At 39.5% G+C, this 16,217-nt stretch overlaps 1 protein-coding gene across 9 annotated transcripts in view; it reads right to left on the reverse strand.

Moving 5' to 3' along the window:
- ERICH1 (glutamate rich 1) overlaps positions 1–16,217 on the reverse strand; it is a 99,264-nt gene that overhangs the window by 74,158 nt on the left and 8,889 nt on the right. For 8 of the 9 annotated variants that reach the window (XR_008576196.1, XR_008576199.1, XR_008576202.1 and 5 more), the window contains exon 2: positions 8,762–8,956. Coding sequence is in view for 2 of the 9 variants with exons in the window: in XM_054818885.1 (XP_054674860.1) it covers positions 8,762–8,956 (195 nt within the window). In the remaining 7 variants the exon portion in view is untranslated. Of the gene's footprint in view, positions 1–8,761; positions 8,957–16,217 lie in introns of those variants that run through there. The other variant, XM_054818886.1, reaches the window with a different exon arrangement.

Raw genomic sequence — 16,217 nt, forward strand, 5'->3', positions numbered from 1 at the left:
TTGGTAGGAAAGACAAGTAGGAAGTACGCATATGTAACAGCAGAAAACGCAAAATTTGACTCTGAATAACTACAGTTTTTTGACAATGGGAGCTTAAAGTAATAAACTCACCAGCATACGTGGGAGCAGGAGAGGCATCTCACACAACTCATTTTGTCATCAATACATTAAAAATAATTTCAAACAGGGAGACAAGGTGGACAGTGAGAATGCTAACACACACTATTACTATGCTACAGTTAGACAGTCCTGAGGTGAATCTATCAGCCCTTTTCTAGCTGAAAAATCCATTTTATCAACTTCTTACACAAGTCTTTGTTCTGTTTCCTTTCTCAAGATAATTAGTTTTCCTGCAGCTGGCTACATTTAGGTTTAGAGCTTGTTTACACTTACAGCTAAAGCTGGCATTTTCTACTCCAATTAGGCAACCACTACATGCTATTAGATGAGCTACTTGTCAAATTGCTTTCAGTTGTCACAGAGGCCAGCAGATTTCTCTATGACAGCTAAGCTGTTTGAAATGAAGATGTAGAAGAAAAGAATGACTGAATGTATATACACATAAGAACACTGGAAAAGGAAGGAATCTGCCAACCAGCAGCAGAAAAAAACTCCAAGCCAACCAGCATTGCTAGGGGAACTGGAGACCGAATTACAAGGCTGTTTCTATCACGACAGAAGTTACAGATACAAGTGCAGCCCACTCAGTCTGAAGAGACACAGGGGGAGGGTGTGTTTTGGTTTTTGGTGCTGTTTTCCCTCCTCCCCTAAACCCCAGATCTCCCAAAACAAATAGCTGCCAGCTATTCTCCCCCCAAACGTATAGCTGCCAGCTTGTAAATTTGGTTGGGTATCATTGCTACCATAGCCACCAAAGATTGGTGTCTTCAGTCAGATGCTCTACTCACTTCTGGATGTATCTGCACCTCTCCTATGAGGACAGGCTGAGAGAGTTGGGATTGTTCAGCCTGGAGAAAAGGCAGCTCCAGGGAGATCTCATTGTGGCTTACCAGTACCTGAAGGGGCCTACAGGAAAGATGGTGAGGGACTGTTTATCAGGGAGTGTAGTGACAGGACAAGGGGTTATGGGTTCAAGCTGAAGGAGGGTCGATTTAGATTAGATGTTAGAAAGAAATTCTTTACTGTTAGAGTGGTGAGGCACTGGAAGAGGTTGCCCAGAGAGGTTGTGGATGCCCCCTCCCTGGAAGTGTTCAAGACCAGGTTGGATGAGGCTTTGGGCAACGTGGTCTAGTGGAGGGTGTCCCTGCCCATGGCAGTGGGGTTGGAACTAGATGATCTTTGAGGTCCCTTCCAACCCTAACCATTCTATGATTCTATTTTCACAGTATAATGCCACTGTAATACAGCAAGTAATGAGAGTATTTTTAAACTTTTGAGAGAAGAACATTGAGTGTGTGACAACACTTTGTTGTATAATTATAATCTCCATTGCTCTTTAGCTTATTCACAATAGACAGCTTTTCAGAGTAATTAACTAAAAATGAAACTGAATTGTTTAACAAGTCTCTAAAGCTGTTTACTGCATTGGGTACTGATAGAGTTTAATTTCTCAAGCATATGCACTTCATCAATTTGATCAACTAAAAGCCAGGGCTGTTCATTGATATTTTTTTAGACAAGTTTTGTCTTCTAGGCACTTCTGTCACAAACTTAAGTTTTCTATAACAGAATGGCTACAGGAAGACAGGATTGGGATGAGTAAGGACACAGTCCAGGTGTCCCAGTGATGATTTCTTAAACACAGTATACTGTCAACATTAACAACTTCAATAGAAAAAGAAAGAAGGAGAACACACACACAAAAAATAATCACACAGCCGTACTGAATCTTGACAGGAATTCCTTATATAGGACAACAATGCTGGGATATTTCACAGTTGATAGACAAAATACAATTTACTCCGTATTGATTAAGTGAAAATGTAGATGTCTATTTATATAGCATAATATGGATTCCTTTTTTTAAAAAAACACCCTGAAACTTAGGACTAAATAATAGCTTGGTATTTTTCTTCATGGAACAGCATGCTTTATACAGAAAAATTGAATACATTTCACCTGTATACAATTATCCTTCTTCAGCAACACTTAATTTTAGTTTTTGTACAAAAGATGCTAAACATTGATCAATAAATCCCAAGTCCTTTAAAAAGTGGTTATAATTCTGACGAAGACAAAGGCCTGAGACTAAGGAAGACATTAAAAAAAGCCAATTCTACAATTAGCAAGTCTCTAGTTAGAAGCATGCATGTCTACCTTGAATATGTACTAAAGGTATTAAAGTATCAATGAGAAGTAGAAAAATCACAGAATTGCAGACCTCAAGAGAAACATTCTCCATGAAATTAATCCTTGTTGCAAGTAGATCCTGCCCTGACAAGGGTCAGAAACAAACACCACCAATCCTCAGAGCAAAATTTACGCAAAAACCATATCCAAGTAAGTAATTTGTAGTTAGAAATGCTTTCTCAGTCTTTTGCCAGACTTTTTTTTTTTTTGCAGTGCAGCAAGTTTTTAAGCATTTATGATACTGCACTTGGAAGCATATTCGCAAGCTTAGGGAGAAAGAAATTAAGTCCTCTTATTTGTAGAAGCTTTCAGTTTTCCATTTGCTCTCTTTAATACTTTGCCTGCCAAGAAGGCTCAGGTTTATTACATGTACCTGTAACTTTTAAATGTTACAGATAATAAAGCTGGTTATCTAGACCCTTTCAAATTTTATGTTGAAACAAGAGAAACACCCTCTTTTCTTACATCTTCTGAAATTAATAACTATAGCTCTTGCAATGGAAGAACTGGGTTCCTCAAGGGGAGAAACATTTAGAAAGTCTTATCTAATTGTCCTGGGGAGGGGGGAACCCCTATTTTGGTTACATTCATTTTCTCACTATTTTGGTAGAAGGGGCGGGTGGGGGGGGGGGGGTGCAGGGAGGCGGGAATCTGATTTAGAACAATTAGAATCCAAAGGTAAGGTACATCTTAATATGCCCTCGAAGAGAAATTTTAGGTACAGGCAAGCGGTTGGGTTTGTTGGGTTTTTAAGTCACTTAAAAAAATAAAATTTTTCTCTTTTCAAGAAATAAGATACAAGTGACTACCCTCCTTCTTTGGGGTTCATCTGAAGTGTGGCATCTCCACATGTTTTCTCCATCCCTAACATAACTACCACCTTCTTAAAGAAAATGCAAATACCATTCAGAAGATCACTCTGTAGTCACAAAGGACAGCGTCCCTCAGGATCTTCCTTCAATCTCCAGTTCTTCTGGGTCTTACTGTAAGCTTTAGTTCCAGAACTATGTGGGGAGCTTTATGGGACAACTCTTTCTGATACTAAATGATTCCAAAATTAAATGGGAACCAGTCATTAACATGGGTCCTGATCTTCTATATACTTAAGCATCTAACTTCAATTTGACCTCAAGAGGCATATAAATGCAAATATTTACAGGATAAAAAAGTACGATCTTCACATTTTATGGGCATAAGTCCCTATTATGCTTCAAGATGCAGACATTTAAGCCAAAGCTACAAACTGCATTCCGATAAGAATAAGAATCTAGGGGAGATTAGTTTGTACATATCAGAAATGCTATTTTCACTATTTGAAAATAACTGTTAAAAGGCAAGCAGGACATCAGTGAGTTTTATAGTAAAAGCTGTTACTTAATGCTAGAAAATACTTAGACTTTAAGTCAGCTTCTTTTTAAAGAAATCCTCAATTTATTATTGACACTAAATTATATTTTTCAGTAGATTTTGAAGGACTGAAATAATCAAACTAGGAAGGAGTTCATATCTACACAAAAAATATCCCTCATTTTCCATCTTAGGCTACTGCTACTTAAATGACCAGCTGTTTCATAGTCATGCCCATAATCTTTGGTCTGCAAGAAGTTACTTAAAATAGTACATGATAAAAAACCAAAAATCAACGCCTTTATGTTTTTTCTTTTCCAAGGCCACACAGTTTATAGCTCCAAATCTTATAGCCTACCACTAAACATGTCCTTTCAGTGTTCAATGCCATAAAATCACAACATGTAAATGACCATTCACGCAAGAGCTCCTTAAATTCAAATGAAATCACAACCAGAGAAGAATGGTTAAGTTACTTGTTGGTTTCACAGATAGGTAACTGATTTTTCTTTTTCCTGAGTTTATCACTGCAACCCTCTTCAAGGCTTTTTTTTTTTTTAAGTATACATTTGTAGAACATCAAGCAAGGCAGAACCCCTTCTGTACTACCATAGCATTTGCTTGCCTCCAACAGAAAACAAGCTCAGTTAGTTTGCTGTTAATTTCAAGAACAGCCTTGTTGCTTTGCTGTGAAAATCCTAAATACGGAACTGTTCTGTTTGCTCCATGCTCACTCTCCCATGAGCTATATTTTACCTCTATTAGGATTCTGGATCAAAAGATTTTGTTTCATTAACTTGAAGAACATTGTATTAGGAACCAGATATAAACAATCAGAGGAGTTATACATCACAAGGTCAACTAAATTCTCCCCCTCACCTCACACTTCAATATAAGTTTGTGCAGGGCTTAATTTATAAGGAATGGTATAAATTCACTACAAATGAAGGCATTTTTAGCTTAAGAAATTACTTCATAGTCATGCTTATTTAACACATCTTCATCACAGAGCCAATAAATAGCCTGTTACCTATTTTGAATGGACAATTAGTTCCCAATGCAATCTGTCGTGGTTTAATCCGTCAGGCAGCTGAAACAACCATACAGCCATTTGCTCACCTCCCCCCTCACAGTGGGATGGAGAAAAATCAAAAAGGAAGAAAAAAAAAAAGAGGTAAAACTTGTGGCTTGAGATAAATACAGTTTAATAGGACAAAAAAGGAAGAGAATAATAAGAGTTATAATAAAACAAGTGATGCACAGCACAATTGCCCATCACCTGAAGCTGATGCTCAGCTAGGTCTTGAGCCACACCGCCTCCCGGCCAAGCCCCCTGTTATACATGGAACATGACATCATATGCTATGGAACAACCCTTTGGCCAGTTTGGGTCAGCTGTCCTCGCTGTATCCCTTCCCAACTTCTTGGGTGCCCCTTACCTTCTCATTGGCAGGCCTGTATGAGAAGCTGAAGAGTTCTTGACTGCTTCGCAACAACTAAAACATCAGTGTGTTATCAACATTATTCTCATCCTAAATCCAAAACACAGCACTATACCAGCTGCTAGGAAGAAAATTAACTCTATCCCTAAAATCAGGACACTATCAACTATCATTTTATAGAATAAGCTTAATGCTTTATTAGCCTTTTGAAAGTGTGCCTCATTATTAACTACACAAAAGAAGTACTAATCTAGAAAATCAAAATGGGTATCAAACAAATGGAACTTAACAAGTTGATTTCCAGGAAATCTGCTGTCACAGTAATGGGGTGCAATACAGGACAACAGCCACACAATCCTTCAAAAGCAAATTCTACCACAGAAACATGTAAGAAAGCCCTGTACTAGCCAACCTTGTGACAGATTGGATAGGGAGCTTTTTAATTTATTTATTAATTTTAAAAAAAATAATAAAAAAAACAGTAACAGATTTCTAGAGTAATGTACATTGGAAAGGACTTTTGGAGGTCATTAGCCCAAACCCCATTAAAATTTGACCCAATTAGATCAAGTTTTCTAGCACACTGTTCAGTTTTCAGCTCCTCCAAGGATGGAGGTACCAAAACTTTCTCGGGGCAGCCCGTTCCCAATGTGTGATCATCCCCAAGGCAGAATTTCCTCCCCCATGTATTTGGGATTATTCTTGCCACAACTGGTTTGCTGCTGCTCCTCCTGTTGCTAAACACCTCCAAAAAGTGCACGGCTCAGTCTTCTCTATAATCCTTCTTTACCATTCGGTAGTTGAAGTATTGAGATTTCCTCTTAACCTTCTTTTCTTATGACTGAACAAACTCAGTCTCTCCTCATACATAATGTCATCTGGCTCTGGCCATTACAGTCCCCTCCATTGGGCTCACTCTACTTTATCACTACCTTTCTTTTACTAAGGAGCCCACCAATCACAATACATCCAGTATGGACTCACAAACGCTGCTCCAGCGTGGTCTCACAAAAGGAACGATTGTTTGCTTCAAACTGCTGGCTATGTTGCTAATACAGCACAATAAGTCATCAGCTGCCTTTGTGCAAGGATACAATGCTGACTCATGTTCAACTGGGCATCCACTAGAACCCCCTAGGTCTTTTTCTGTGGAGCTGCTTCCAGCCAGGTTACTCCAACCTGTGTTGTTGGTTAGTCCTTGTCAGACAAGGACGCTGCACTCCAGTGTTAATCCCCAAGGTACACCACTAGCACATGGCCATCTATCAAACTCTGTACTGCTGACCATCATCCTTTGAACCTGCCAGTCTATTTATCTGACCATTCACTTCCACAGTTGGTATCTTACCTTCCTGGCTATAAGAATACTACAGGAGACTATGTTGAAAGGTCTGCTAAAAAAAATTAAAGATGATGCACTGCGCCCTCCTTACCTACAAGACAGTCACATCATTATAGAAGGCAGTTGCCTTCACCAAAAATACAACCTGGTTTTGGTAAATCTAGACTTACTGTTTCCAATTCCCTTTTTGTCCTTCACATGCTTGGAAAGAGCTTCCAGAAGAAGGATTTACTCTGTAACATGCTCACAGTTTTCCAGGCCCTCCTTCTTGCCCTTCTTGAAAATGGGTACAAAGTTTGCCTTTTCCAGTAATTGAGGAACCTCCCAGTTGCAATGACTTCTCAAAGAGGATAGAAACCAGCCTCACAATGATATCAGCCGGCATCCCTGGATGCACACCACCTTGTTCCACTGACACACGATTGTGCAACTGGCTTAACCACTCCCCAGCTATGATCATCTACTATGAGTAATGCTTCATTCACATAGACTTTATTATTAGGCTCAGGGGCCTGAGGACAAGTCTCACCAGCAAAAACAAGCAAAAAAAAAGGCACTAAGTACCCCAGCCTTTTCCTTGTCTTCTATCACTAGTACCTTGCTCATTGAGCAGCGTGCCCACATTTTCTTTAGCCTTACTGTTGTTGCTCCCATCCCTCCTCCTATTTCTTCCCACATCTCTCCCAAGTTTCAACTCCAGCTTTAGCCTTCCTAATTCCATCCCAGCATACTCAGGCAACATCTCTTTATTTCTCTTGGGTAGATGCTTTCATCTTCTCTGTATTTCCTTATTGTGTTGTAAAAGCCCGGAGGTCCCTCTTAGGACCTTAGCTACCTGCACTTACGGGTAGCTGTTGACCCAGATTGTTGTGAAGAAAGAGCTACTCTGAAAGACCTGTAAGAAGCCACCTCAGCAGGGGGCCCCTCACATCACTCAGGAGCAGCTTTTAAGCAGCTCTCAGCCTCAGCTAGACTGCAGCCATGCCTGCACACATACCCCAACTGATGCACACCTTGACTCACAGACTTCACATACTGGCTTGACCTCAGACCTACCTTGTCACTCTTGGCTTGCCTGCTGTCACTGGACTGTTGGCTGAACCTGGTTACTGTTACCAGATGTGCTCCGTTCTCCTTTTTCAGGTACTGTGGGACTGCTTCCACAGTGATGACACTGTTCCTGTGCCTGCCTTGTCTCAGCTAGACTTCCCTCACCTTCCCCCTGCTGCTCCCTGATGCATCTGTGTTCAGTCAGGCATCCTGCCACACTGGCTCATTTCAGCTGCAGAAAACTGAGTAATTCTTATGCTTTGAGAAGGTTATTCTTGAAGATCCACCCGCTCTCTGGAGCTCCTTTGCAATTCAGGCCAGTCTTCCATTCAATCCTACCATGCAGATTCCTGAACAAGAAAAACAGCTGTTCTTCTGTAGTACAAGGTTCTAACCCTACTACTCATTTTTCTCACTTCTTTAAGGACTTTAGTCTCCTGCTCCAGACCACATCCACAATCAGTTCTTCCTTGTTTGCGAGTAACAGGTCTAGCTGAGCACTTCCCCAGAGAAAGCTTTTTATACTCTCAGGAAACATGCCTTTTTATTTCAGGTCAGTTTAACAACCTCTTTCATTTATGGCAAAATTTGGTTTCAGCTGAGCTACAACACAAAGCAATTCACACTTCTTCTATACTTATGCACCGAGCCTTTCACCCACAAGTGATATCACAGCTACCTCATTTTGCAACTCCTTCATCTTTTGGCACAGCATCCACTTTTTAGAACCCATTTGAAAAAGGACTTTTACTTACCTGTCAAAATATTCATGTGCCACTTTCATTGCATACACACACACAAAAATGCTCTTTAGCAGGGTACTAATATAGTGTCTGAATTGATATTTGCCTTCTGTTGGGTTTATGTTCCCCACGGGGTTTCTGTAGTAACATCAGGGCAGAAGGAAGTGTTGGATCACGTATTCCCACGAATCTTTGGGTGTATCTCTAATAGCTGAGCAGAGTTGTACCAATATAAATAATTTTCTCACTGTTCAGACATTACACCAAAGACAGTTACAGCTTACACTGATGTTTCATATTAGCTAATGCATAAATGCAGAGTTTAGCAGATGTACCAAGACTATTTCTTGGCTTTTGCAGGACTTACACACTGACCTCAAGTGTTCTAGGTATTAAGCACCACTAGCACTTGTATTCAAATTTGTCTGTTGGTATCAATAGATGAAACGAGTAGGTACTATACTGTTCTCAAGTAAAGTAACTATATTTAAAAGCATATTATCAAAAAAATGACTATGTAGTCTCACCTTGAAATGATTTGCGGGATGTATCAGTTGACGTGCTAGCATCTGCTGATGAAGTCTGAACATTATCCAAAATCTTTTCTTTGGATTTTGAGCCCAGATTTCTGAGAATCACCTCTTCTTCTCTACTTGAAGAGTGTGCAAGAGAAGATGATGAAGTTTCAGCGTAGAGTCGTTTCAGTACCTTCCCTATAAACACTGTAGGGTAAGAAAACTCTTTTAAACAAAGAGAAATGCAGTGCTTTAAAAGTATTTTAATACTTAAAAAAACATCAACTAAATGATACAGGATACTTTCCTTCGTATTTCATGCAAGTCTGTCTTCAGTAGTCCCTACCTCTCACAGGTAAAACTGATAATTAACATATTAAAGTCCTAAACCTGAGTCAGAAAAGCAGCTTTAAACCCCCAGAGTTCACTATCAAGGTTACATATAAAGTCTTCTATTTGACTACATTTTGGAAATAAATTAATACAGTACATTTACAGACTAAACACACATTAATTTTTTAAATTCCTTTTAAAACAAGTATCTTCCTACACAAGTTATAAGACTGCTCAAAATGCAGGTCTCTTCTGGCACAGAAGCACTGCAATTGAATCACTCATTAAAATCAGTAAGCTACAACTATTAAATCACATAGAGAAACTAGAAGTAGACAGCAGCAGAAACACATGGTAACCCAATTATTTCTACAGAATTAGCAGTATTCTTATACGCCTCTTCCTCTTATGGGTCCCTTTCTGACGACACTAGCAATCTGCTACTAGTTACTCAAATGCGAGCATCATTTGATTAAAGAAAAGAAATATATGCAGATAACCTACTCATCAGCAAAATTATCATCTTTATATGGATGCATGCACATTTCAATCACTTGAAATTACATATTATAAAAAAATATAAAGTAATACTAAGAATATTTTTATCTATTGCAAAATGACATCCCTAGTTTCATGAATACTGCATGGTCAAGCAGATATTGCAGGATAAGGGGAGGAGTGAAAAACAGAGATTTGCAGAAAAATATGTTATCTAAACTCCAATTTTAAGTTGCATTTACAGTGTACGGGCACTATACAAGCAATCTGATGCAGATTCTTAACAAAGTAACTCCATCAAGAGAAAAGGACTTATGTTGTTATAAGAAGAATGGCTCCTACTGCAGCTTCACAGAAGAACATACTATCACATAACTCTCTTCAATAAATTACTTTCCTTCACAACTGAAAAAATCACCTTCATTAAGCTGGGAAACCCTTGAGCCACCAGTCCTTGATAGACAAACTTTATCTCCACATGTACCTTGGCGATATGCTTCAGTTGTCATGTAAATGACTAACTATGGGGGAGAATGTCTTGTTGGACTTTTTTTGAGCTCTTACTAATTTATACATGATCATTTACTCTTTGCTTATGCCCAATCTCTTGGATAATCACTGACCTTATGAAAGGCCTATGACAAGATATAAGCCTGAAAAGATACTTGTACAAAAAGCTTTACTTATGAAGCCCAAATTTTAGTTTTTCTACACTTGTCCATCATTCAGTGACATGAACAAACCTATGACAAGCTGCCAGTGACGTCCTTGTCAAGTAAGCACAATCCATTTTGCAAGTTATAGGTTAAGACTACCATTCCCAGAAAGACAGACATCAACAAGTGACTGTGTATTTTCTTTTCATAAGGTTCCCTTACCAGGGTATTCTAGATATAGCTAGAGACACAAAATCCACAGTTACTCTCCTCAAAGGAGAACTCGAGAAAGTAGACAGAAATAAGCAGTCTAATAAGACAAAGTTAACTGCCCTTTGCAGATCTCTGACTCTAAAGCAAGTTATCCAAGAGGTTTATCCTGGATCCTTTGCCAGAGTACTGCTACTAACACTGCAGCATTTTAATGAACTCCAGTGGAGCCATTACTAAATGTCATGGTTTAACCCTGGTAGGCAGCTAAGCCCCACACGGCTGCTCACTCACTCCCCCAAGGTGGGACAGGAAGGAGAATCAAAAAGGTGGAATTGAGACAACTCATAGGTTGAAATAAAGACAGTTCAACAGGTAAAGCAAAAGCCATGTGTGCAAGCAAAGCAAGACAAGGAATTCATTCACCACTTCCCATGGGCAGGCAGGTGTTCAGCCATCTCCAAGAAAGCAGGGCTCCATCAGGCGTAATGGTGACTTGGGAAGACAAAAGCCATCACTCCAAATGCCACCATCCCCCTGTCCTTCCTCTTCCCCAAGCCCCTTATAAACTGAGCATGACATCATATGGTATGGAATCTCCCTTTGGCCAGTTGGGATCAGCTGTCCCAGCCGTGTCCCCTCCCAACTCCTTGTGTACCCCCAACCCACTTGCTGGTGGTGTGAGCAGCAGAAAAGGCCTTGGCTCTGTGTAAGCACTGCTCAGCAATAACAAAAACATCCCTGTGTTATCAACACTGGTTTCAGCACAAAGCCAAAAAACAGCACCACGGGAGCTGTTATAAAGGAAATTAACTCCAGCATAGCCAAAACCAGTACACAAAACTAACATTCAAGTACTTGTATGGAAGAAGCTATTCTTCCGGAGCAAATGATCGGTGGGATACTGATGAATCTATATATGGAAAGACATCTTCTCCAAATCTGCTGAGGACAGCCAGCCTCCTCAGTGGATTTTATACTCCCCATCTTGAAATCTGATTTCTCTAGTCATCTGTTCAGTTACACCCCCCCCCCCCCCCAAAAAAAAAAAAAGACTTCACTCTTTTTCTTTCCTTTTTAAAATATAGGGACTATACTCATATACATATTAGCATTGCTTCAGAAAGCAATACCAGTTTTGATACATTCATTCCTTCACGTGGGGGTCTCCCCATCTCTAATACCTAAGCTTGAGAAAGAGAGCTGAAACAATGCCTGCCTTTGGAGAGTGGGAATACTGAGGAAAGCATCCTTTCACAAAAATCTGTCTTGCTTAGGAAGAAATATCTAGTGATACATTTATTTCAGCAAAGATGTGGTTTAGCTGCCAACATCAAAGCAGCATCCAATCTTACAGGCTGGGGTTTTCAGCCGACACAGGAAGAAGCAGCTGGGTGCAGAGTGGGGGAGCTCTTTATTGCCTGCAAAGCTTTCACATCAGTGTCTGTGCACCTCAGCACTGCAAAGTCATCTCTTAAGACTAGTAAGTCTCAATAACCACAACAGAATGCAAATGAGGAGCGGTCACATCTAGGCATGACAAGGTCCCTGTTTGGAAACTGATTATTTCAAGCCTTCTGAAGACAGCAGGAAGCAATGTATCCCAGAAGTACACATTCCTCAGGAGAATGAAGGTGGTATCACTAGAGAAGAGTTGAAAAAAACTGACTAATTTAGTCTGAACTATCTGGAATCTTAAGTATATTCTAGCCTGAAAAAAAAATCCTCCTGCAACCCAAAACTTTTTGAACAACTCTGTCCTGTGTATCAATGAACAAGGAAATTAGGCTCCGAGGAATATCTATCCTGCCATACTCAGCAGCTTTACATGCTCTGAAGAAGCACTCTACTTTGCAGTTAAGTCTCAGAGCTGACCTACCAAAACATTCTTCAAGTGACAGAGGATGCTGTTTCCTCAGGTTTTTATGGCTGCAATTACTTAAAAAGATATCCATAAGCATTGGCTTAACCACAGGAGGTTGGTGTTGCCTGATGCTACAGAGCAGCTTTCCTCCCCTATTCAAAATTCTCCTTAACCTGATGTCTTTGGCACTATGCAGCATCAGAGATCAGTCCATCTGGTAAGAATTGCTCTAACTCTTAAAAATAAACTACCTCTTAACAGGAGATTAGCAATAAAGAAAATTCAAGGAAAAATATCTACTACCAGAGACATATCTAACCTATTAGAACTCCAAAATGAGTAAGACTTGCTCTCACCATACCTATAGCATAGCCAGTATGTATGATTATTTGTTGCTGTTGTTTTCCAGTCAACATAACTGATGGAACATTTGTACAGATTCACGAGCTCTTTCAATAGACAAGTCTGGGAACACTTTTCCACTTTTTGTAGCAGCCTGATGTCTCTAAAGAAGCATATACAATTTTGAAACGTCTTTTTAAAAAGACCTTAGGAAAACACGAGGGAGACCACAGAAAGATGAGGGATACACTATCTGGAATCAGAACCAACGAAAATTGCCATATTTACATACAGCATTAATGCACAAGGGACTGAATTTAATATATTCTACTGGGTATGTTTTTGAGGACATTATTGAAAGTTGTATTCACATATTACAAAACCTGGTGTTCCAGTCTGGAAGACAAAGAACAGTTTGAGGGGAATTATCTCTGGAACTGAGCCTGTAATTGATCAGCAAAGAAATGTGAACAGCAATAAGAAGCCAGTTACAAGAAAGGAGAGGAAAAAAAAAAAAGGAAGCCTTGTTGCACAGACTACTGCCAATGTATGTCTCCTCTTAGAACAAAGTTGTCTCCAGAACTAACAGATGAGAAACTGGAAGAGAAAGAGGAAAGCAGATAAGCTGAGAGGTTTAAGGGCCAGGAATGGCAGTGATGTGGATACGGCTGAAAGCAACATATATTTGTTAGCATTAGCTCTGCATTGCTTTCAGCTGTCCTTACTTCCCTACAAAATCTGGGACAGCAGATAGTAATCCAAGAAGTTTTATAGGGCATAGACCAGGCAATAATTAATGAAAGGAAGACTTCAGTTCACCCAATCCCCGTCAACTACCACAGCAGCTTACCATGGCTCTATTTCTCTGAGGTACAATTGATAGCTCATTACTCCCAGCCTACTGAAGGCTGAAGATGCTTTCTGAGTTCTATAGGGAATGTATTCTGCAATGCGAAGTAAAATTTCCCCATAGCTATATGTTACAGAAGGAAGACGTGGCTTTCAACACCTGGTCATGCAGTGACAACTGGAGAAAGCTCTAAGCCTCTATGTTAGATGAGCATGGCCCAGGGACCACCATATTTTGGAGTTCTGTGTTACCATAGCAGACTCAATTGCCACTTCAGTTAAGTGGTGTGTGGAAAGATTTTTTTTTTCTTTTGATGATGTCTCCAGAGTCCAAACAGAAGCACAAAAAACCCCTGAAGAAGTGCTTGCCACATTTTGTGTGCTCTTTACCCTCCAGGAATCCGACAGGACTTTAATACTACAATGGATAGATTCTTCATGCTGTGAGATGTATAGTGTAGAAAACAAGACACTGAAGGTGAGTGATACCTTAGACATTTTATCATCATGAACTAAAGATAACTTTGTGTTCTGAATCTACCTGGATTTGCCAGACATCAGACTGTGTGTGTGCACATGTGGTGATGGCTGTAAGAGTTGTGCATGCCACACCAGTTTTGTGGAATAGATTGAACATGGTTCAAGATTATACAAAGAAAACTTCAAAGGGCCGGAAGAAGGTACTGCACAGTAATATTAAACAGAAACACCTGGCCCAAATCCTAAAGGTTTAAAGAGACTCTTCACTCTTCTGCTGTAAGAGAAGACCAGGCTACACTGACACTGTCTCTGTTAAAAATGTTATAAAGGGAAAAATTAGACTTTACGGATGTTTTTTCCCCCAGGGAAGTGGGGGGAGCTAAACACTTAGGGGGACAAGCAAACATTCCTAAGTGGAGATTACTAAACTGGAGGTGACTACAGATGAAAAACCTGTGTGGTTAATCAATCATAAGAGAGACTGAGCCACTGCTGCGATGCAGGTTATGCACAATGACGATGTGATCCAAGACGCTACTGGGCCAAGTACTTTTTAATCTGAGACAGGAAAATTAACTACATTAATATATGAATCTAGACAGATCTCACCAAAAACCTTGAACAGCCTTAAGTCTGCTGCATACAAGCCAGCTGAACTCAAACCTGAGCAGACACAGAGAAAAGTTTTTACAATAACCAACAAGATACAGAATAACAAGGAGAGCTTGGGCTGTTTAGCATAAGCAAACAAATGCCAAAAGAATTTTAAGCAAGCAGTGAGAAGTGTAGCTCAAGGATAATATTACCTTTGACCATGCCACAAAAATATTAGAAACTAATGGCAAATGAGAATTGCTAATCTCAACTCACTGATGAGCATCTAGAAATACTGGAACATTCTTCTAATAAACTAACCGGAGAAAATAAAACTATGTAGTTAGAGAAGTCTCTTACATTGAGCTGTAACTCCTATAAAGAGTACAGGGCTGACTGCAAACAGGAGAGACTAGAACCAACTGCACTGAAGACTGCTTTTAATGCTATATTCTTCATAGATCACTCCAGGGTTCCTTATATTTGGTTAATGACACGTACACAAACTAAGCCAGAGATCAGATGTATGTGATCACACTGGATCCTCTTATTTGTTAAAAGGAAGTAGACAAAGTTTATCTTTGTTGTTATGAAGATCACCAGGGAAAGAAAAAGATTTCCTAACACAACGGTGGAAAATTTTTCCTAACACAATGGTGTATCTATTGCACAAAATACATTTTGGATTCATTATATATATGATAGATTTAGACACTGTGTGATAAATTTAGATCAACAAGAGGTCTAAAACAGGTCTCTGAAGTTAAAGCTAGTAAGAAGGAGTCATGACAAGTCAAACAATACCAGAGAAGTTGACTTTCATGAGGTACACTAATGGTGTACAAGACAGACATTCATAAAGAAAGAGTAAGTTACTAGTTATACCCACCGCGTGGCTGTTTTTTTAAACAGGTAAAAAAAACCCAAACAGATTTTAATCTGTAGAGCCACTGTATTTTCATTCAAAATGGATTTAAAAACATGAACTTTCCTCACAGCATTATTAAGAACCTATGCCATTTTACAGTGAAGTACGTGACTTCTGTGTACTTCCATAGCTTCAAAAAACCAGTGTGGTCTTGTGCCTGAGATGTAGGGATCTGTAAACACAAGATGAAGAGAGCAGTTGGTGTATTTCTGCAGTTATAATAGAGTATTTCCTTTGGAAGGGACCTAAAACAATCATCTAGTCCAACTGCCTGGAAGTTTTCAGTAGAAAACTTCAGTTCTAATAGACCTACAAACGTGAAGAGCTTATACACTCTAGTCTTGTCTTCTGAGTAAGTTTTCTGTTTAGATTTCAGAAGTGAAATAAATTCAATTTCTAGATGAAAACTCACAACACTATCAAAACACACAGCCTGTAATTGAAAGCACTGAATGTTCCTACTGTGCAATGATCTGAAGCATCACCAGAAGACACAGAATTCCAGGAATTCCTCAGTGACGAAAGGGAGACAGCATTTTCAGAAATGAGAACAAGTTGTAATAGGTACCAATAGTTCCATGGCTAATTCTTGACAACTCCTGTGTTCAAATACTGAGGTGCAAATACATCAGAAAACACATCAGAAAACTGAAAAAACACAAGGTCTCTACTGTTTGACATAAACAAAGTATAAGTCCAATAAATAGAGTACAG

Source organism: Grus americana, chromosome 3, assembly GCF_028858705.1.
Source record: "Grus americana isolate bGruAme1 chromosome 3, bGruAme1.mat, whole genome shotgun sequence".
NCBI classification, from domain to species: domain Eukaryota; kingdom Metazoa; phylum Chordata; class Aves; order Gruiformes; family Gruidae; genus Grus; species Grus americana.